The sequence below is a fragment of the Rhizophagus irregularis genome, chromosome 10 (assembly GCF_026210795.1).
Source record: "Rhizophagus irregularis chromosome 10, complete sequence".
Classification (NCBI taxonomy): Eukaryota; Fungi; Glomeromycota; class Glomeromycetes; order Glomerales; family Glomeraceae; genus Rhizophagus; species Rhizophagus irregularis.
In genome coordinates, this window is record NC_089438.1 from 1,645,157 (window position 1) to 1,665,896 (window position 20,740).

The window sequence follows — 20,740 nt, forward strand, 5'->3', positions numbered from 1 at the left end:
TGTTTAAAATTCGTTAGACCAATTACTGCATTTAATTGCCCTTTTCGAATCAGAGTCTATTTCATTATAAATTAATCAACGTGATAAGCAAAGCATTATTGTGCACAACATACTTGCATGTTATGATGATCATAACCTGCATTATATAATTTTTTGACCGCTTTTGTGTTGCATTCCCGGAATTCCCGAATTTCACCAAGGATTCTATTAAATATCTGTCTATAAATATTTCGTATTATAAACACAGTATTAAACTAATTATTTAAAGAATGATTTTATATTTTTCTTCTCTAGGTACTCTATTAATCACTGCTCTTCCGTCATGAGATAAAGAGCAAAATACCCAAGGATCATGAGCACTCCATGCAACTGAATATACACTATCTTCATGCTGATCATAAGTTCTCACTAAACCATCTGTTGGCTTACTGTTCAATTGAAAAAAAAAACACTTGAGAAATACTCGAGTCAAAAAGTGATTAATTAATAATAATATGTACCTTATTATTTCTTTATATTCATCTTCGGATTTGTTATCATCATAATCATTATATTGAAATGTGGCCGAAGAAATAGAGACGATGCTTTGGAGATTGACTTGATAATCTGAACCAGAACTTAAAAAAAGTTGGTCATAAAATCTATTATATCCTACAGCCCATATCCTATATAATTGATGAATTTATATTCAGACAAATCATAATAAAACCATGTTTAGAATGATCAGATTTTAAATACCAATGCGTATGATCTGATATTTCTTTAATGCTTTCGGTAGTGTTCCTGAGATCCCAAAACCTTACTTTACAATCATCACCAGCCGAAGCAATTTGATTTGGTTTGTTTGGATTAAAGTCCAGCGCGCGGACCATTACTGAATGTGCCTCATTTATATTAAATGTCTGGCTAAATAGATAATATATCGGTAATTAATTTTTATTTGTAATGACTAAATGAAAAAAAAAATAAACACCTTTGTGATTTGATATCCCAACCAGATATGGAAACATCCTTTCCAACTGCAATTTCTGATTGATGTGGATTCCATGCTCCAGTTGTTAAAGGTCCGGAGGTTGAAGGGAATTCAAATGTATTTAACAACTATCACGACAATATATATTCAAAACTACAAATGTTATATCTCCATTACCATAATGCTTTTAACATTTTTGTATATATACCTTAGACGATGCAAACTGATCAGCAAATGACCATACATTCAAGGCGTAATCATGAATGGACACAAATCCTGTAAGGGCTTTTTTTGGATCCCAGAGAACTCTATAATAAATTTAAGTTTAGTTTAAAGTATAAGTTTATAGTAGAATATAAATAATTAAATACTTTTTTATTGTCGCATCGCCATCAACCTCAAAAATATTTTCTAAAGGCAAACTTGTTGCTACTGGCGTGTGACTCTGTAGATTTGTTTCCGAATCTTCAGGTATTGCTTTGCCCATTCTCCATAAGCTGGCTTTAGACTGTATCAAATTTGAAGTTACTTCAAAAAGAAGTAAAGTATAAAATTTAATTTAATTATAGAATGAGGGTTAGGTTCAAATGGTACCAAAATCATCCTTCTAGCACTCTTCTAGCATTGATAGATAGCGAGTTATTTTTTGAATATTAACAAAAATAACTCTCCATCTATCGATGCTAGAAGGATGATTTTGGTACCATTTGAACCGTCTCAACGTGATGATTCCAACGAGCTAAATCAAAAACGTTTCTTCATACATTTATTATAACACGTGAAGAAAAGATCGCTTTGCATAGGACACGCAGCAATGTCCAAAACTTCTTCCGAATGCTGAAACACGTCACTGGTTATTTCAAACTCCTCCTCATGAAACTCAAGTAGGTGAATCTAACTATCGTAACAATTAATCAATTAGTTATTCCTAAATTTATAAAAACTGTAAATATCTAGATTATCGTAAAAGAACCTCGTTTTCACGTCGTAAACTTTGAGAACCAACTAAAAATTTATTATGATCTGCATCTGCAACAACTGTCGTCAAACATCTCGCCTGTTATTTAATTGAAAACTAAGTAACTAAGGTTAAACAATAGAATCAATAACATTCTAATAGAATTACTTGGTGTCTTAAACCATAAACGCAGGTTCTTCCTTCGTTGTCTACCATGTTGGCTTTTTTTAAAGTCTATCTGATCGTCGCCATCTTATTTAAGTGTTACATACGATAGTACGATAGTACTAATATAGTTAAACCAACCGCCAAAATTTCATGTGATTTCCAATACTCGTTCAACCTTTTTTTTTCGAAGTTTATTGTTTAGAGCTTAGGCAAACATGACTGAAGTTGACGTTGAACAGATCTATAAAGCCTATGAAGAAATTAATAATGCCAGCGATAACACGCCAGAGGTAATGTGCGATCCATTCTAATAGGTGTAATTTACTTAACATATTTAAGTTATTATTTTACGTAAATTAGATTAAACGTTCATACGAGATCTTGATTGCTGGTGCGCATGGCTCAAGTAATTGTAAAAGACTTGCTGCCCAATTTATTCCTCGTTTCTTTGGCAAGTTTCCAGAGTACTATGAGACCGCTTTGGACGCATTATTTGATCTTTGTGAGGATACTGACATAAATGTACGTTCAATTTTGAGCTAGATAATATTTTCGTTTTATTAAATTTGATCCATTGACAGGTGCGTTTAACGGTTATCAAATATATGCCGAACGTTGTCAAAGAGTTCGATAAGTTCGCTGTTAGAATTGCCGATGCATTAGTACAATTATTAGAAAATGGTAATCAAAATTTATTGTATATGGACCATGGATCGAACTATATCCAAGATTTCTCATATAAGAGATATTTTAATAGAAACTGTACAGGAAATTGCTGCAGTTAAGAAAGCTCTTGAACAAGTTCTCCGTTTAGATCCAGAAACAATACCTGCAATTTTTAACCAATCATTAAAGGGGTCACCTGAAGTTCGTCAGCGAACGATTAATTTCCTATCCAATGATTTGAATAGGATTAAAATGGAATTATCGCAACGAAATAGTGATTGGGAATCAAAATTTTCCGATGAAGTGAAAAAAGTATGCATCCACTGATTCAACCAATTCAACTATAAACAATTTTATTAAAGGTATTTATTTAATTTAGGCTCTTCACGATGCGAATGCTACGGATTATGAAATGTTTATCAAGATGTTATTGTCATTGAAGATGTATGAGAAAAAAGAAAATTTAAAAGCATTATCGGAATCTATGGTTGATGCGATTGCTAAGGAAAATGAACAGCTCGATGTAAAAGTTATCTCCGAACTTATAAAAACATACTTTTTTCTTTTTCTTTTTTTCTTTACATTATCTTATATTTATTCTTGTTTAATCTAGCCTTCCAACGAGAGTTCTTTTCAAAAATTTATGCTGTGCGGAAAAACTTTAATTCAATTTTTCGAGGTAGCATTGTGTTTACGTTATATATATGTTCGATTGATAATGAAATTGATTGAATTTTACTTACATAATTGGACAGAAAGGTATATCTACCACACCGATACTTGCTTTCTTGGTAAAAAAAATGTTGCCGCAAAACATATATTGCAATTTACAAGCAAAACAGCAAAAAAGCGTTTTACGATATCTTGTTGAGTTTATTATCCGAAGTCCAAATGAAACCACTTTAAAAGAAGCTGCACCATTAATAAAAGACATATTTGTGGTATTATTTCATTATATTCATTATATTTCAGTTAATTAACGTTTACGTCGTATAACTAAATTTAATTGATAAATTTTTTTCCTTAGAAAGAAGTTCCGGAGCCTCCTTCGGATAATAATGAAGAAGATCCGAAATTAGATTTAAATAAGGTGGAAAACATTGTTTATGCGATTTATACTATTGCGTCTAAGGTTCCGGCTATTACTGAAGGTCAAGAAATGAATTCTCGGTTCGTTATAAATTATTTATGCTCTTATACAAGTCGCTATATAAATGGTTACTATAATAATTTTGTCCGTAAATTTAGATTACGTCACCTATACACATTTGCCATGAAATGTCAAACGCGTGTAAAATTAGGTTTAAAAGATTTACAAAAAACCCAAAATAAAGATCAACAAACAATAGAGGTAATATATGTAAATTTATTATAATTCTTTTTTATTTCATATGTTAATATTCATATCTTTTTATTAGAAAATTAAAAAGGCAGAGAATGTTCAAACTGTGACTCAAAACATTTTTACAATGACAAAGGTAATATTCGATTATAACTATTCATGTTGAAAAATTATTAATTATTTCCTATATTGGAATTAAATTAGGAATTAATGAAGCCTGCGGTGGCACGACATTTTACAAAAGTTGTCATTTCCTGGCGTACATCACCACAAACGACAACATCACCTCCAACATTGACGTCATCAACAACGGGTGTTAAACGCCCGAATACTGAGGGTTCGACATCAAATCCAAATAAAAAACAAAAATCGGCACAAACAAATACTACTTCACAAGCCTCCCAAATTCGCCAAAAGATCACAGCACCTAAAGTTACAAAAAGCGTTCGTACCGGTCAAGCTAATAAGAGAACCGGTGAAGCTAATAAGAGAACCGGTGGAAGTGGTGGTAACAGAAATAATGGTGTACGATTAGCAAAAATTGCACGAAATAAGAACAATGAAAAAAACCTATATGTACCACCACCAAGAAGAGGTACGTAAGGTATTATTTATATTATCTGATTCTTAGCTCATTATCTTTGTGTGTTGTCATTCTTTGTTGTATATGCCTTGCTATTTCGTTATTCTTGTAGCAATATAGTATCATGCTAAACTTTTTATCAAATAATACAGCAAAATAATTAGAGCTAACAGACCTTTATATTCTATGGATGTAATATATATAATATTTTAATTAATATATTAGAATTAATAAACCTATTTTCTTAAAATTAAATTGATCCGTTAAGCTTTTAACGTATATGGTATTATAAAATTAAGAAGTAGTTCCAACTGTATAACATTCGTTCATTAAACTTCCTAATCGATAGCTTGATAAGCCTTGTTTTCACCGGTAGGATTTTTGTGGTCAGCAGGATTAGGTGTAGCTTCATAAAGGGTTATAACATGATCCTTCTTGATCTATATGGTCAAACTTTGTAATTAGACATTCTATATAAAGGTAGGTCATTGGTCTGATTCTTTTGATTATTGGTTTATTATGTCTTTTTAAGTGAGAAAGAAAACAACTCGAAATAGCTATTGCGCTAAAGTTTGCTCACCTCAGTCCATTCTCCTTTGAGTCCAATATAATAAATTCTGGTTACTTCATCTCCGAAATTTTCAGGAAAGTAAAGTGTCAAATTTCTTACATTATACATCTTTGCTATTCTAAATAGGATTAAGCAGAATTAAACTGATGTATATACTTAAGAAAATAAAGTTGAATTTAAAGTTACCTCGTTTGATATTCCACGACATCCGGTGATTGTACTAATTCCCATTCCTGAGTTGCAGTAAATCCTTCTACTGTATCAAAGTCCACATCATCTCGATTAATATAACTAAATAGTATTCGATTTAATCAGATATGAATAAAATAATTTAAAGATCTTGCAGATCCTGAGCGAGACTTACGCTTTTAACGTTGATGGACAACTATCACCTGGTCCCGCTTTAATCGAAATTGATTTTAATTTAATACTACCAGTAAAACTACATGATAATAAAGAATTGAATACATGATCAATAAAGGTATATTTTGCTTATAGTACAGATAAAAGTATTGCTTACGGAATAAAAATAATTAATTGTTCATCAATATCACTTTCCACATGCTAAATTTATTAAGTAGTTATTAATATATTCCACATAAGTATGATAACCAAAAAAAAAATAGTTACCTTAGTTGTGTCCTCTCTTTCATTCCAGGGTTTTATAACATTTTTGCCTGAATTAGGTTCACGCTCATTTAAGCAACGAACATTATCACGATCTATACGTGAATAAAGTGATTCTTCAGCTCCGCGTTCTGGCCCATCGTGATCATGTTCGTGATCATGGTGACCATGTCCATGGCCATCCTGAGAATGATCGTGTTCGTCTCTACAATGACTCATTTTTTTTTTTGATAAACTTGTATCTATTTCAAAAATGTTGTACAGTAGCCACTTCACACAGTCAGCTGTTCCCAAATTTTTTATATGAAAAATGAAGTTCCTACCGGAGTTTAGGAGTTATGCACTTGCACGTGATAGCGTTAAACTTAGTACCATGCTCACGTGCAATAATAAAAGGATTCCTTAATGTACAGTGGGGTGAATGTACGAACTGGCCGAAGTTAACGTTAACGCTATCACGTGCAAGGGCATAACTCCTAAACTCGGGCCAGTTTGTACGTTAATATTGTACACCCTCACTGTACCTCAATAAAACGATCATGTGGATTGTGCGATGTAATATGTATTACAAGGTTTTCTTTTCGAGCAAAAAAAAAATTTTAAACGCTAATGGATCGTTCAAATCTCAATTATAATCAAGTACATCACGATCAATTACAATACAGAAACCTTCCCGGGCCAACGGCCTTTCCCGGGCGACCACCAGTCATTCCTGGACAGCCCGGACAGCCTGGGCAATCTGGGCAACCCGGGCAACCTGGACAACAATCTAGTTTTCCCGTACAAACATACCAACAGCAACAAACAGTATATAATCCTCAACACTCTCAACAAATGCCTCAACAAAACACTCAACAAATGTTATTTTTACAACCACAACAGCCAACAGCAGCTGTTTACCCAGCACAAACTATATACCAGCCTCAACAACAGCCTCCATATATTCTACAACCTACAGTTCCTCAGACTAGGACTGAGGAAAGACCCAACAATTACGTTAATTTGCATCCAACTCTGATCAATACCAGTAATGCTGCAAATACCGCTCCTAATCCAACAACTACGATAGCCGGAGGCATAAACAGACCAGCTGGGCGAAAGCAATTTACAAATGGTGTGAACGTTAATGAACGACGAACAAATGCTAATTCTAGTATAATTAATAAACCTCATGTCGCTACCTCATCAGCGTCAACTAATCAAAGACAAAAAGTGGTACCAGCGGAGCCTGGCTCATGGCAGATTCCGCCTGCTGCACAACAACAACTTAGTGCGGTACAACAACGACAGAGCCAACAAATTGAAACACTCGAGCTTCGTATAGCTGAAAATGTATATGATACGGAAGCGTGGCTATCTTTACTTGACGAAGTGAAAAATAAAGGAGATCAAAATAAAATTAGAGAGACGTTTAGAAATTTTACAGACAAATTCCCCACAGTGGTAAGTGAACACTATAAGTCTTTTCATCTTAAATTAGCTGAAAATATCATAATTGTCATCATTGAAATGAATGTCATGTTATTTTATATCAGCGAAAAAATGACAATAAATACTTTGTTGTGCAAGTCATTTCTTTTGAACTTTTTTCGTGTCACATTTATTTTTGGAGTGGTTTTGGTGTTCTTTTTGAATATTTTTAAAATATGCAGCGTCAACTTAGAACCTGTCTTTGATGATTTGAGTGGTTGACTTTTTTTTTTTGTTTATAAATTGTGGGTTTGTTCTTCCATGTTATTGTCTTATTATGATATATTGATCGTTTTTGTTGCATGATTAATCTAGTCTCGTCAATGGATTGAATACATCAACTTCGAATTGAGCCAAGATGATAAGAGTAAAGTTCAAGAATTATATCCTAATTCTTTTCGTTGTGCTGTTTCCGTTGATCTAGCTAAGCATTATATTGAAAATGTGCGGAATCAAGTTGAAACCAGTGATCCACCAGAACCTGATCCTATTGGAAATATTATATCTATATATAAATATGCACTAAATCACGTTGGGTTGGATATAGAATCAGGAGTTATTTGGCAAGATTATTTAAATTTTCTAAACAGCATCGAACCCATGGACAACATACTAAATGAATTGCGAGACGCTTACAAACAAGCTTTGAAAATTCCATTGAATAATATTGAAGAAATATGGAAGAGTTACAAAAAAAACGAAAAGAAAGTGAGCCTTCCTAATCAACAACCCGTAGGTTATAAATTTATTATTTTCATTGTCATTTCTAAATATAAAAAAATTAATCTTTTGTAACATTATATAAGATTAAAAAACAACAATATGACCGTATTTCCACAGTTGTTAAAGATTTACGTCGGTTCACTGACAAAATCAATAAGAATATAATTCCGACTCCTTTAAAATGGACAAAGTCAGAAACAGAACAAGTATTATTAATATGTTTACTTTTCTGATTAATTGTCATTGTTTGACAGTGTATTTATAATTTCATCTCATTGCAGAAACATTATGTGGAAAAGTGGGTTGAATGGGAAAAATCCAATCCTCTTCGACTTGAGTCGGTGGACCTTTCAAAAAGAATCATTTATGCTTATAAGAAAGCCATGATGTACATGCGGTATTACCCTAAGATATGGTAAATTTTGAGATCACGATAGTTTAAATTAAAAAAGAACTTCTAGTCCATCATCATAATTTATGATATCAAAATTTTTAGGCATGATGCAGCTGAATACTTGGTCTCGATTAGAGACGAAGACTGGACCTCAATTAAAAATAAAAAAGTAGAAGCAAAGGCATTATTTGGGTCCTTGATTGGAAAGGAATTTAAAGAAACGAAAGAAGAAATAGCAGTTAATCTATTGAATACTGCAATTGAAATTATTCCAGACAGGTTTATCATTATATACTTTTTTACTTTATTTATATTATAGTTTCTTAATTTAATATAACAAATTATTTATGCCATTATTTGCTCTTAGTTTGATGGTTAACTTGCGTTATGCAGAATTGAAAGAACATCTTAACCAAAATTCTTACCGACATCGTGATTCTAATCCGGATGCTTTTCAAGAAGCATTTTGTGAAAATTTTAAAACGTATGAATCTTTATTAGCAATTATGGATAAAAAATACGAAAAGATTGAGCAAGACATGCAAGCAGAAGTTGATGCTTTGATAAAGAGACATGATGTTAAAGAAACAGAAAATACTACCTATGAAGATGGTGAAACTCGAGAGCTAAAAAGGAAAAAACAAATAGGTCTCAAAAATGAACTTTTAGAGGTTGAAGAGCGTAAGAAACGTCAATTAGATAAAATAGTTTCTGCTGGCGGTATTATTTGGATAAATCTGATATCTTTCGTAAGACGCGTAAAAGTGCGTTTAATTTCTTATTTCGTAAATTAAATTAAATTATCATCATTATTAATATTAACGGTTTACTGTAATTTGTTACAATAGGGTTTAGAGGAGGCTCGTAAATTATTTTATGAAAAAGCGGTTTTATCACGTCTTTGCACATATAATGTGTATGCAGAATTCGGTATGCATATTTTCAGGTTACATTTATCAAAGTTTACAATTGCATAATGATCTAACTTATGAAATAAATTTAGCGTTAATGAATTCTAAATTCGCTCGTAAATATATAAAAAATGCTCATTCCACTTATGGCGCTGGTCCTGATAACGATAATTCCCCTGCCGGTGATGATATGAAAATTTTCAAATTAGGATTAGATCGGAAAGAATTAGCAGAAAATCCCAACTATATAGCAGAATATTTGAAGTTTTTTATAGAAAAAAATGATCATATCAGTAAATTTCTTTCTTGTAATTTCTTATCAGTTTTAAATAATTAGATAGTTATTTAACACTGTTTTTTAGACATCCACTCGGTCTTTGAGAAATATATCCAGCTAATACCATCTGATCAGAGCAAAATACTCTGGGATATTTATTGCCCATACGTTTATAAGTACTGCACGCTATTTAAAATAAGAAATATTGAAGAGCGAAGAAGACAAATTTATCCGCAAGGTATGGAATTTATATTTTTCTTCTGAAATCTTTTATTTAATCGGTATTATTATTTTTTTTTCTTATAGAATCGTCAATAAAAAGGTTTGCCGATCGGTTTGGTTTGCCTGACACAAGTTTATTAAAGAACGAAATTGGCTCACAATGTAAATAACTTAAAGTTAATGTACATTCTTTATATTTAAGCTATTTATTCATCTATTATTATTGATAATCGATATAGTTGATCACGTCATGGTTCCAGCGACAAAGACGCCAACGGTATTAAGAAATAAAAAAGAAACACGCGAGCCCGCTGCTCCTGAACGACTGGCTTTACTGAAATCAGTGAGTCAAGAAACATTTATACGGCCGAAAATGCAGTCATCGTGGCTATTATATGATCAAACGGAGGCAGAAAAAGAACAGCCAACCGTTGGTTCGGTTTCGGGTGCGCCTCCAGAAAAAATTGCAAGACATCTCGCGACACTTACTCCAGTTTCCAATTATAAGGGTAAATATTTGTTTTGTTAGATTGTATTATGTTTAAATTATTTTAACCTAACGTTTTATCAGGGCCAATTATAAACCCGGCCGCGTTGATGAATGTAATCGTTAAAAACAACAACATTCTGGTCCCTTCGGTACGAGATAGAAGCCCGGCCAGGACTGAAGGTCGAAGTCGTACTCGCCAAACCGAAACGTTTGGCAAACAAAGAGTTAGTTGTCTATTTTAATTTTACTTTTATTTAAATCCTTGATATTAACTTTTTTTGTTTAATAATTAGGGTGGCGCACCCAAGAGGAGAAGACGAGATTATGATGGTGAAGACGATGATTCCTCGGATCGGGGTAAGTGCTCAATAATTCTTTTATAAATCTGCATCTATCACATATAAGCATTTTAACTATTCAATTTATATTATATTAGGTAGCGGCCCAGGAATCAATCGCCCACCGGAATTCGACCTTTTCCGGGCCCGCCAGGCCAAACGAGCTCGTGGTCAATGATGTAAATTTACATATATTTCGTTTGCCGAAGTTTAAACTAAATCGGCTAATCTTAATAGCAATTTTATTTAAAAAAAAAAATGTGAATAATGATAGCAGTATCATTAGTCTTTTGCAAAAAAAAAGGAAGGAAAACCTTATAACCCGCGTGCAGGGAAGAAGTTACCTTGTGCTCGTAACTGAACGAAAGCTGTTACTTCAATGTCAGATGACGACAAAAACCGATCACACACTCCCTGGTAAAGAGCAAGCTAATATTTAATTTAAAAAAATAAAATTTTAACCTTGGAAGTTTTAATATTGTGTGATTAATATTGGTTTGTCACTTTGCATGAATTTTTTCCCCTTTAAACTATAAAAAAATAAAATTATTGATTTGCAGAAAATGGGAATCTGGCGTGGCGTAAAAATATCATTGTAAAATTATTTGAAACTTTGGGATAAATATTATTTATTAAAAATATGTTAGTGTTGAATGGGTTTACATAAAGAGTATTATTTAAGGAATGAAAATTGAATGGAAAAAAATTACTAAAAATTACTAATGATCTCATACATGAATTTTTTGCAGATAGATTCCTCTAACTAAAATTAAAGCTACTTCAATTTGTAATTTTTTAGTTTTTTAAAAATAACAATAATTATAAAAAAGGTTAATTTAGTATTAAGAGCTATCAAATGGCAGTATTTTATTTATATCTCTAGTATCAATAGATAGAATCTTGTCTCTATTTGCAATAATTCGCTATTCGTCAACTTTTAAAAATAATATTTTTTAATATAATACCTCAAAGACATAAAATTAGCTTCAATTAATAAGATTCTTAATAATAAAAAAGATAAATGAGTTATATTAATAATTACATTACATTCGAAGAATTGCCATGATTTCTATTAATTCGTGATCCGCAAATAAAGTAGAGAGTCCTATATCGAAAATCGGGGGTCATTATATAATAGCGCGTCATGGCAAACCAAAGTACTAATTGTTAAAATATAATATAAAAACTAAGTTTATTGCCATCAAATTATGTTATTTGGCTTACTTTTTGTTGAAAGTCCGGTAAATTTTTTGAGCACTATAAATGACTTACTTATAGGCTTAAAGGTAAAAATGCCTTATTTTTTAACGTTGCGAATAATGAATTTTTACTTTTAGGCTCATAGGAAAGTTATTTCTAATTATTGAAAATTTTACCGGACTTCTAGTAAAAAGTTAGCCAAATGGTATAATTTTATGCTAATGGTTTTAGTTTTTACATCATATTTAAAAAATTCGTACTTTAATTTGCTGCGTCATCAGATTCCACGCTATTATATATTACTATATAATATAACTTAACCCCGGTTTTTAATAATTAGATTCTCTACTTTTTAGAATTAATTTATATAATATGAAGACAATAAAATCATGTGGTCGTTTACTTTTAACATGACTAATATGAACAAATAGGATCTCAGTATTTGCATCATCTTGACCCCTCTTGTAAAATATATTATGCGGGTCAACGTGGCGGGTCAAGAACGATACTTTTGCTACAGTGTTGATACTTAGTTTGCTGCGCCACTTGTAACCTCGAGTTCACGCCTTCATAGACTTAAATAAGTTACGATGTCAAAAACTTCAGACTTTTTAGACTTTTTGACTTTTTTCTTTTAATAGCTTTGAGTCAAATTATAACAAAGAAAGAGAGAGGAAAAAATGTCTAAAACGAATGTAGGTAGTATAATTTCCCTTGGATGCATTAGAGGCATGCTCGATGAAAATGAATCGTCTAGGCCAAAAAATCCGGTCCTCCAGTTAGTGAGAGTTAACCCAGGCGTCGGTGAACAAGGTGGCTCAAGATATAAGTGAGTTTTAGTAAGGAAGCGAAGAAAATCGGGATATAATTGCTAACGCGTATTATTTTAATAACGCGTCCTCCTTCCAACTCGTGTAACACATTTAAAAACGCGTCTTTATTGAAGAAATTAAAGTAACTAAATACCAAAAAAAAAAAATTATTTTAATAGGATTGGGCTTTCGGATGGCTTTGAACTTATTCAAGGTATTTATCACTATTATAAAACGATTTAAGTAAAATTAAAGTAATTTTATTCGCTTTCATTAGGCATAATTCCAGAACATTTAATTAAGACAGTATGCAACGGAAAAAAGCTGGATAGAGGCATGATAATTAAGTTGACCAATTATAACCTTAGTAATTCTATCCCACTTCAAGCCAGTAAAAACACATCGAAGTAATACTTTTTTTTTTTATTTTTGAGAATTATGCCGGCAATGTAACTTAAGTTGAGCAAATTTAAATTTCGATATTTTAGGTACTTGGTTATTTTAGGGTTTGAACTGGTTAAAGACGTACCTTTGGAATTATATGGACACGGACACCTTAGTGATGATACTGAACGTTCTCGAACTGGAATTTCTCGTCCAAATCCAATTCAACCACAACAACCGCCACAGCCGCCACAATTAAGACCACCTGTTCCTTCTAATTTTGGAATTAATAGCTCCCACAATAACAATATGTAAAATTATGAGCAAAATCATTTTATTATATTTATTGTTTATTTTTATTCTTATAACTCATTTAAATGTTTATATGTTTATTTAGCACTCCGCAAAGAAGTTCAAATAAAAATTCAGATGAAGGAATTTGTTCTATTGATAACATAAGTCCATACCATAATAAGTGTGTATCTATTTTAATATAACTTTTTTTTCCTTGTGAGAATAAATTTTGACATATTGTTTTTTAATAAAGATGGAAACTCAAGGCAATGGTTGTTCAAAAATCAGATCTTAAGACGTGGACGAATTCACGTGGGTCTGGCAAGTTATTTAATGTAACTTTAATGGATGACACTGTAAGTATAAAAATTATGCGGTTTGCACGTCCATTTTGTTAAAAGATTTTATTAAACAATTTTAAACGTAATAGGGAGAAATTAGAGCAACTGCTTTCAATCAACAAGCGGATGAATATATGAATCTATTGGAATTGAATAAGGTCTTAATAAAAAAAATAATAATAATAATTTTATTTATTAAGTTTTATGTATTTCGAATGTTCTAATTTCAAAATGTTCTTGTATTAGGTGTATTATATTTCTAAGGGAAAAGTCAATATAGCTAAGAAGCAGTTCTCAAATGTTCAAAATGATTATGAAATAACCATTGAGGCTGGTACCATAATTGAACCGGTATTAATCTATTATAATCTAATAAATGCACTCTTATTTTTATAAAAATACTAATATTGTTCTTCTTCAAGGCTAATAATTCCGTTATGCCCATTAAAATAAAAATTAACCCTGTTAAAATTTCTGATTTGGTTAACTATGAAAAAGACAATACAGTCGGTTAGTAGTAATCGAATATTGATATAATATGATAATTTGTTTAATTAATATATTATTTATGTTATTTAAATAGATGTTGTGGCCGCCATTAAAGAAATTTCTGAGACGACCCAAGTAATGACAAAAAATCAAAAAATGGTACACCGATTGTTTATTTTATTATTTTTAATTAGTCATAATTCATTAACCTTTATACAATTTGATTAGATTGACAAAAGGGATCTTATAATAGTAGACGAAAGTGAATTTGAAGTTAGATTAACTACATGGGGACAACAAGTTAATGAGCTTAGACACATAGATATAGGCACTATTATTGTGTGTAAAAATACGCGTGTTAGCGATTTTCAAGGTAAGTTTTGACAAAAAATTAATTTAATATTAAATTATATTAGTAACATATTTATTTTTTTAATATAGGGAGGAGTCTTTCAATGTATGGTACCAGTAAACTATTGATCGATCCTAATATACCAGAGACTAATTCTATACGTAAATGGTAAGATATTTCTAGAAATTATATATAGTTATAGCACGTATTTTTATTTAATCTATTTTATTGTTATATACTATAGGGTGGCTAACGGAGGACTAAAAATCGAAACAAAGTTATTTTCAGGTTCTTCTTATTCAACGGGGTCTATAAATTCTCCCGAAAAGACAATGTCACAAATCATTAATGAGAATATTGGCAATAATGAAAAGGTATATATTATTGAATTTACTTGTTTCAAGTTTTTTTTCATTATTTAAATTTTTTTTGTATGTAATTTACAGGCTGAATATTTTGTTACAAGAGGGACAGTTGTATTCATCAAAAAAGAAAATATGTACTATGCTGCTTGTCCCAATGAAGGTTGTAACAAAAAAGTTATTGAAGATGGCGAAAATTCTTATCGGTGTGAAAAATGCTCGCGCTCATATGATCACGTCGAATACAGGTATATTATGACAGTAACTTATTTTTTCGCACTCATAAAATGATTAATAAAATTTTTTTATTTGCTGAGATAGATATATATTTGGAATGAACATATCTGACCATACGGATAGTATGTGGTTCCAATGTTTTAATGACACAGGAAATACAATTATTGGTAAAAATGCCAACGAGTTAAATAGTATGAAGGTATATGTTTGCCATAATATATGATAATATTAGTTCGAATTTAATAATTAAAGTTTTGCTTACTGTAAATAGGAAAATGAGGAATTGGCCTTTGAAAATTGGATTGACTCTCGATATTTCAAAACTTACATCTTCAAATGTCGTGCGAAAATGGAAACCTACAAGGTAATACTAATGTAGTGTTGATATACAGTTCATTATTTTTATTAAAAAAAAAATACACTTATTTTATCTTAATTAGGAAAGAAACATAATTAAATACCAAGTTATGGAGGCTATCCCAATAAATTTTGTTGAACATGGGAAGACATTGTTGGATAACATTAAAGAACTAGAAGGATTGTAAACGCTTAAATGATAATTTTTCTTTACTAAGTAAGACTACTTTCTCATAAATTTACTTTGGCCTTTACTAAAAAAAACCTTTCCTGCACCTTTGACATAATGAAGCGGTTTTTATGAATAATAATAATAATCATGAGATGTAGCTATAGTGGGTATCATGTTTTAATTACGTATTCACCGACCTCAGATGAATATTATAATAAAAAAAAAATAAATATAGCTATGAAAAATTGTTTTTATTACATATAATTAGATTTCTATAAATTTTATAAATTTGATATTCGTGATTCGCCATTCTTTTCAGTCATTGATTAGAATTGCACAGTAATAATTTACAATAAATTATACCATTTACTCGCTTGAATGAATATATTTCTTTTAATGGAAGTAATGCAAGAGCATGTTGAAAGATTTCAATTGGAAGTGATATTATTACTTTTTGAAGCAGGGTCTCGTTCCATGCTAAAAATGTTAAATGTTATTTTATATAAAAATTTCGTTTTCACACGACCATATAGAAATAAACGTTACCTCTTCCACTCTAAGCATCCCTTTCACTCTAAAAGTGATTCGGAATTTTGGATAGTACTTTCAAAAATGCTAACCATATTTTCTTACCATTTAGTAATCGTAATCATTGAATTCATTTCTGTAATTAATAAATGATATGTTATCTTAAAAGTCTCTAAACTAAAAAAATGCTAATAAACAATTCATTTATTACTACTAAGAACATTTTAATGCATCTCATTATGATAAATCCAATGAGCTTTTATTTATTCTTTTACAATTAATAGATAGTATAATACCTTGACATTTTGCATATTAAAAGTGAATTTTTAAAAAATTCAATAGTATATTTTAATAATGTTTTACCAATTGGTTGCAAATATTAAAATATTACATTGTACAAAGCTTATTAAATTTATTATAATATAATGAATTAAATGGTAATATTTTCATATTTTTAACTTCAATAAATAAAAATGATTTAGAGATTTTCTGCAAAATGATTACATTATATATACAGTAAATTTTAATAATATAAATTCTTTTAGTTTCAAACTTTATATTATAAAAATTAAAGTTATTTTCAAATTTATGTGAAAAATATGGTTGGAAATAAAATTTTAATTAAAAAATCCAGTTTCTAAAGAAGACATCTGATTTATAAAAATTTATACCAAATAAAGTTGATATCTCTACTGTTTTTTAAATAGTTGTGAAATTTACAGCTATATAATAAAACTTAAAACTTAGAGTTGCAGTTGCAGATTGCAATTAATACCAAATTCATAAATTTTATTATAGTTGATATTTAATTCTAGTTACAAAATTTTTAGTAATATACAAAAGTTGAGAAACTTCTTGTTAAAATAATAATTTATGATGAATGCTTAACATTAGCTAAATATATACTACAGTGATAAATCTAGCAAAAATATTATTTACCCTAACAATGTGGAGGAAGAGAGATTTGGAGAGATGTTAACCAGAAAAGAATTAATTATCAAGAATTATCCACAATTGGAAGAAATAATGATTATTCCTTTCACAAGTTTTTTTCAGTTTCTTTGAGTCAGTAGTAAGATAAATAAAGAAGTTAGTTCAGTTTGTAAATAATTATTTTTAATTATCCAAACTTGACTGAAATAATCATAATAAAAATAAACTGTTAAGAGTTTGGTTTACAAAATGTCCTTAAATTGAAAAACTTGAATATTAGTGGTAATAAGATAACTGAACTTAGTTTAGAAAAATAAAAAGAATTAATTAATCTTAATACTGAAGGCAATCTGCTTGTTAAATCATTGATTTCTTTTTTTAAGGAAAAAAAAAAGAAAATATTAGTTGGTTGAACCAAAAGTGGAAAATTAATATTAGCAAATATTTTAAGTAGAACTAATGAGTTTGAAGAAGGCAAAATATTAATAAGTAAAACAAGAGAGATCCAAACAAAAGAGTTTAAAATAGAGGTAAATAGTAAATATTTTGAAAATGAAAAGATAAAATTTGAAGTTGTTGATATAATTGGTTTTGGCAATATTATGCTAACTACAAAAGAAGTATTGAAAGAAGTAGCAAAAACTTATTAAGAAATAAAGAATGGTTTAAATCAAGTTCTTTTTATAATAAAAGGGAGATTTACAGAAGAAAAATTTGAAATATATCAAATTTTAAAAAAATTGTATTTAATAAAGAAATTGGTAATTTCACCACTATTGTTTTAACTGATTTTGTTGATTTTGAGAATAAGGAAAAATGTAAAAAAGAAACAGAAAAAATGAAAATGAGAATTCAAATTTTTTCCAAATACTTAATGAATATAAGAGAAAGTTAGTTTTTATTAATAATCTCTCAATAGAAATTTTTGGAAAAAAAGCCAAAAAGCAAATTGCTTTTCATTAAAAACTTTACAAAGCCTTTCAAAGTAAATTAATAAAATATTTGGTTTCTTTACAAAAACTTTAAGTTTTCAAGCGATATCATTTTAATATTATTTTAATATTGATTTAATATTGATTTAATATGGATGCAATATCAAAATAAAATATTATCACTTTAATATCAAAATAATATCAAAATGATAATAGAAATGACATTGAAATAACATATTTAAATTTAACTTAAAGATGTCATTTCAATGTCATTTTAATTATCATTTCAATGCTAATTTGAAATTTGTACCAAGATTATGCCAAATATATTAGCTTTAGAGTAAGTGTGATGTTTAGCATTATTTAGTGTCACATGATCACATGCAAGTCCAAATTCCAAAAACACTATTTATCTGAAGGATTTAGTTTTTTTTTGTGGTCTAAAACTTATTTGTCACCTGTTATTTATCACTGAACTTGATGTAACCTGACACAGGTTTCAGACGTGCTATTTCAATATTATTTCAATATTAATTTAATATCAATACAGTCAGACCTCTATGTACTGATATCCTATGTACCGATAATTGCCTGTACTGATAAATTTTCTATGTCCCGTTTCACAATTAATAAAAAAATCTCATTGTACTGATATTATATATGGTTTCATGATGTAATATGTACCGATACTTTTCTTTGCTCATTTATAATTAATACATAGTAAAATATACCAATACTTTAGGTTACACTGGTATTAATTCAGGTCAACACTATGAATTTGGCCAGAATTAACATAAAGGTTCCATCCAAATCACATGACATTTTAATATATTAGCTATCCAGAGTTTACATAATGCTGGCAAGAATTGGATTTTGGCCCGCATTATGATTCACTAATGACAGTTATGTAACGATAATTTGATATACCAATATATTTTCCCCAAAATAACAGTATCGGTACATAGAAGTCTGACTATATAATATCGAAATAATAATACTTTATTTTGATGATATCATATTGATATTAAATCAATATTGAAATGATATTGAAATGATATCAAAACAATACAGTTAAAATAAACTTAATGATATCAATTCTATATTAATTAAAAATGTTAAGTTTCTATAAAGTTTTAGTTATGTAAACTATTAACCTAAAAATTTAAATAGTTTAATCTAAAGAGTTGATAATTTTAAGACTAAAAGAGAACAATTAGAGAAAGAACTAATTAATTTAAGAAAAGCAAATCAAACCAATTAAGAATTAACCAGAGAATATCTAGTTAAAAAAAAATAAAATAAAAGAGTTAAAAACTTGAATAAGACAAAAAAACAAAAAACTCAACTCTAAAATTTGTGTTATTTTTAAGGTTGCTTGCCAAAACTTAGGGATTTAGGCAAGATGGCGTTTCGCCGAAAAGCGAAATTCTGCCGAAACTATATTAAAGTTATATTAAAAAACTGGCGAAACTTTGGAGAAAAGTGAAACTGCCGAAACTTATTATAAATGCGAAACTCTGCTGAAACTATAATAAATCTATAGTAAAATTTTGACAAAACTAATTGTAGGATTTTGAAGAGGTTTAGACAAGCAACCTTAGTTATTTCTTAATTTTGATTGAAAAGGAAAAATTTGGGCTAAGTTAAGGATAGAGTTTGGAACTGGTTGTATTTTTGGAAACCAGATTTAAAACGGGTGCAACCGGTTCGACCCTTTTCAAATCGGTTTTTACAAACCCAGTTGAAACCGATTTTTGTACCTGGTTTTATATTTGTTTAATTATAATTAGCCGCATCTGAAGTCACGTTCCTAGTTTTCAATTATTAATAGTTAACATATGGAATTCTACTATGATCTACATTCCTGGATTAGAGTTTCCATTTTTGCATCTGGCTTACGCATGTACGGGGCACGTGACAAATTACAAATTTGCCATGAATTTGTCACGTGTACCGTACACTGTAATTTTGGCCAGAATTAAATGTGATCGGCATAAAATTGGCCGAGTTTATAATTCCAGCCAGAATTACAAACCCTCCAGAATTTGTGTAGCATAATTTTCTATAACTGATAACAAAAATTTAAGGTATCCCGGTGGCTAAACTATTTACCTGGTGTCACGTGATTTATAATTTCGTAATTCGGGCCGGCACTATAAAGTTTTGATATCACACCGGGTTGAGCACCCGGTTGCACTCGCTTTAAACGCAACCCGGTTTTTGCAGCATGAATCCGAATTGAACCGAATCGTAAAAAAAACGGGTGGAACCAGTTTAAAAACCGGATGGTGCATCCAGTTCCAAACTCTAGTTAAGGATAAAGTTGTTTTTGCAATTAAAATTAAGCGACTAGGCAATAATGATTTTAAAATAAGGATTATTTGCTGTCACTATAGAACTTCTTGAAATTACTTTTTTAAATAGAATAAAAAATATGGAAAAAAGTAGCAGAACTATTGTATTAAAGAAAGGAGAAAAAAAAAATTGAATATTTAACAATTGCTTATAAAAAACTAAAAAATGAAATTTCTGGTTTAGATAAAATTTTTACGAACTAAAAAATAATCCTGAATTTGATAATATAAAAAGATTAAGCCAAGGAATTAAAAAAAATAACAGTTTAGATTTAGTACT

The 20,740-nt window shown here is 29.8% G+C and overlaps 5 protein-coding genes across 6 annotated transcripts; 3 read left to right on the plus strand and 2 right to left on the minus strand.

Moving 5' to 3' along the window:
• Positions 1 to 262: 262 nt before the first annotated feature.
• Positions 263 to 2,147, minus strand: OCT59_001866 (uncharacterized protein; the record flags this gene model as incomplete). Its single annotated transcript, XM_066144128.1, has 9 exons — positions 263 to 428; positions 501 to 665; positions 739 to 906; positions 974 to 1,101; positions 1,182 to 1,281; positions 1,345 to 1,501; positions 1,738 to 1,867; positions 1,947 to 2,030; positions 2,100 to 2,147. 9 exons carry the CDS (start codon positions 2,145 to 2,147, stop codon positions 263 to 265), a joined length of 1,146 nt encoding a protein of 381 aa, XP_065995324.1.
• Positions 2,148 to 2,306: 159 nt separating this feature from the next.
• On the plus strand, positions 2,307 to 4,939 carry OCT59_001867 (uncharacterized protein). Its single transcript, XM_066144129.1, has 11 exons — positions 2,307 to 2,389; positions 2,460 to 2,621; positions 2,681 to 2,780; positions 2,857 to 3,077; positions 3,145 to 3,288; positions 3,379 to 3,444; positions 3,521 to 3,706; positions 3,793 to 3,935; positions 4,014 to 4,116; positions 4,184 to 4,243; positions 4,312 to 4,939. Exons 1-11 carry the CDS (start codon positions 2,315 to 2,317, stop codon positions 4,708 to 4,710), a joined length of 1,659 nt encoding a protein of 552 aa, XP_065995325.1. The 5' UTR covers positions 2,307 to 2,314; the 3' UTR covers positions 4,711 to 4,939.
• OCT59_001868 (uncharacterized protein) lies at positions 4,797 to 6,156 on the minus strand. 2 transcript variants are annotated; one of them, XM_066144130.1, is made up of 7 exons: positions 5,892 to 6,156; positions 5,782 to 5,825; positions 5,626 to 5,703; positions 5,448 to 5,552; positions 5,361 to 5,379; positions 5,271 to 5,284; positions 4,797 to 5,130 (listed from the first exon to the last, which is right to left on the minus strand). In XM_066144130.1, exons 1-7 carry the CDS (start codon positions 6,105 to 6,107, stop codon positions 5,109 to 5,111), a joined length of 498 nt encoding a protein of 165 aa, XP_065995326.1. In that variant the 5' UTR covers positions 6,108 to 6,156; the 3' UTR covers positions 4,797 to 5,108. The 2 variants fall into 2 exon arrangements, with proteins under 2 accessions (XP_065995326.1, XP_025170407.1); XM_025309522.2 differs by having other exon boundaries at positions 5,271 to 5,379.
• A 294-nt stretch (positions 6,157 to 6,450) lies between these two features.
• OCT59_001869 (uncharacterized protein) lies at positions 6,451 to 10,891 on the plus strand (the record flags this gene model as incomplete). The annotated part of the gene is made up of 14 exons (XM_025320835.2): positions 6,451 to 7,331; positions 7,674 to 8,090; positions 8,165 to 8,287; positions 8,363 to 8,496; positions 8,578 to 8,754; positions 8,843 to 9,239; positions 9,324 to 9,405; positions 9,479 to 9,679; positions 9,749 to 9,901; positions 9,970 to 10,047; positions 10,125 to 10,394; positions 10,457 to 10,599; positions 10,669 to 10,732; positions 10,812 to 10,891. The coding sequence occupies exons 1-14, from the start codon at positions 6,498 to 6,500 to the stop codon at positions 10,889 to 10,891; spliced, it is 3,153 nt and encodes a 1,050-aa protein (XP_025170406.1). The 5' UTR covers positions 6,451 to 6,497.
• A 1,635-nt stretch (positions 10,892 to 12,526) lies between these two features.
• OCT59_001870 (uncharacterized protein) lies at positions 12,527 to 15,955 on the plus strand. The gene is made up of 17 exons (XM_025320834.2): positions 12,527 to 12,742; positions 12,905 to 12,939; positions 13,003 to 13,132; positions 13,214 to 13,420; positions 13,507 to 13,584; positions 13,657 to 13,759; positions 13,834 to 13,902; positions 13,991 to 14,095; positions 14,167 to 14,254; positions 14,328 to 14,392; positions 14,462 to 14,606; positions 14,675 to 14,753; positions 14,830 to 14,959; positions 15,032 to 15,195; positions 15,269 to 15,383; positions 15,456 to 15,548; positions 15,625 to 15,955. The coding sequence occupies exons 1-17, from the start codon at positions 12,594 to 12,596 to the stop codon at positions 15,727 to 15,729; spliced, it is 1,860 nt and encodes a 619-aa protein (XP_025170405.1). The 5' UTR covers positions 12,527 to 12,593; the 3' UTR covers positions 15,730 to 15,955.
• The last annotated feature ends 4,785 nt before the right edge of the window (positions 15,956 to 20,740 follow it).

Bases quoted from the DNA above. Each gene is read 5' to 3' on its own strand.
- OCT59_001867 (XM_066144129.1), top strand. From the start codon at position 2,315: ATGACTGAAGTTGACGTTGAACAGATCTATAAAGCCTATGAAGAAATT. The intron at 3,936-4,013 runs GTTCGTTATAAA...CCGTAAATTTAG, and splicing joins GGTCAAGAAATGAATTCTCG to ATTACGTCACCTATACACAT. The intron at 4,117-4,183 runs GTAATATATGTA...TCTTTTTATTAG, and splicing joins AAGATCAACAAACAATAGAG to AAAATTAAAAAGGCAGAGAA.
- OCT59_001868 (XM_025309522.2), bottom strand. From the start codon at position 6,107: ATGAGTCATTGTAGAGACGAACACGATCATTCTCAGGATGGCCATGGA. The intron at 5,553-5,625 runs GTAAGTCTCGCT...AATACTATTTAG, and splicing joins TGTCCATCAACGTTAAAAGC to TTATATTAATCGAGATGATG. The intron at 5,380-5,447 runs GTAACTTTAAAT...AATCCTATTTAG, and splicing joins GTCGTGGAATATCAAACGAG to AATAGCAAAGATGTATAATG.
- OCT59_001870 (XM_025320834.2), top strand. From the start codon at position 12,594: ATGTCTAAAACGAATGTAGGTAGTATAATTTCCCTTGGATGCATTAGA. The intron at 13,133-13,213 runs GTAATACTTTTT...TCGATATTTTAG, and splicing joins GCCAGTAAAAACACATCGAA to GTACTTGGTTATTTTAGGGT. The intron at 13,421-13,506 runs GTAAAATTATGA...ATGTTTATTTAG, and splicing joins AGCTCCCACAATAACAATAT to CACTCCGCAAAGAAGTTCAA.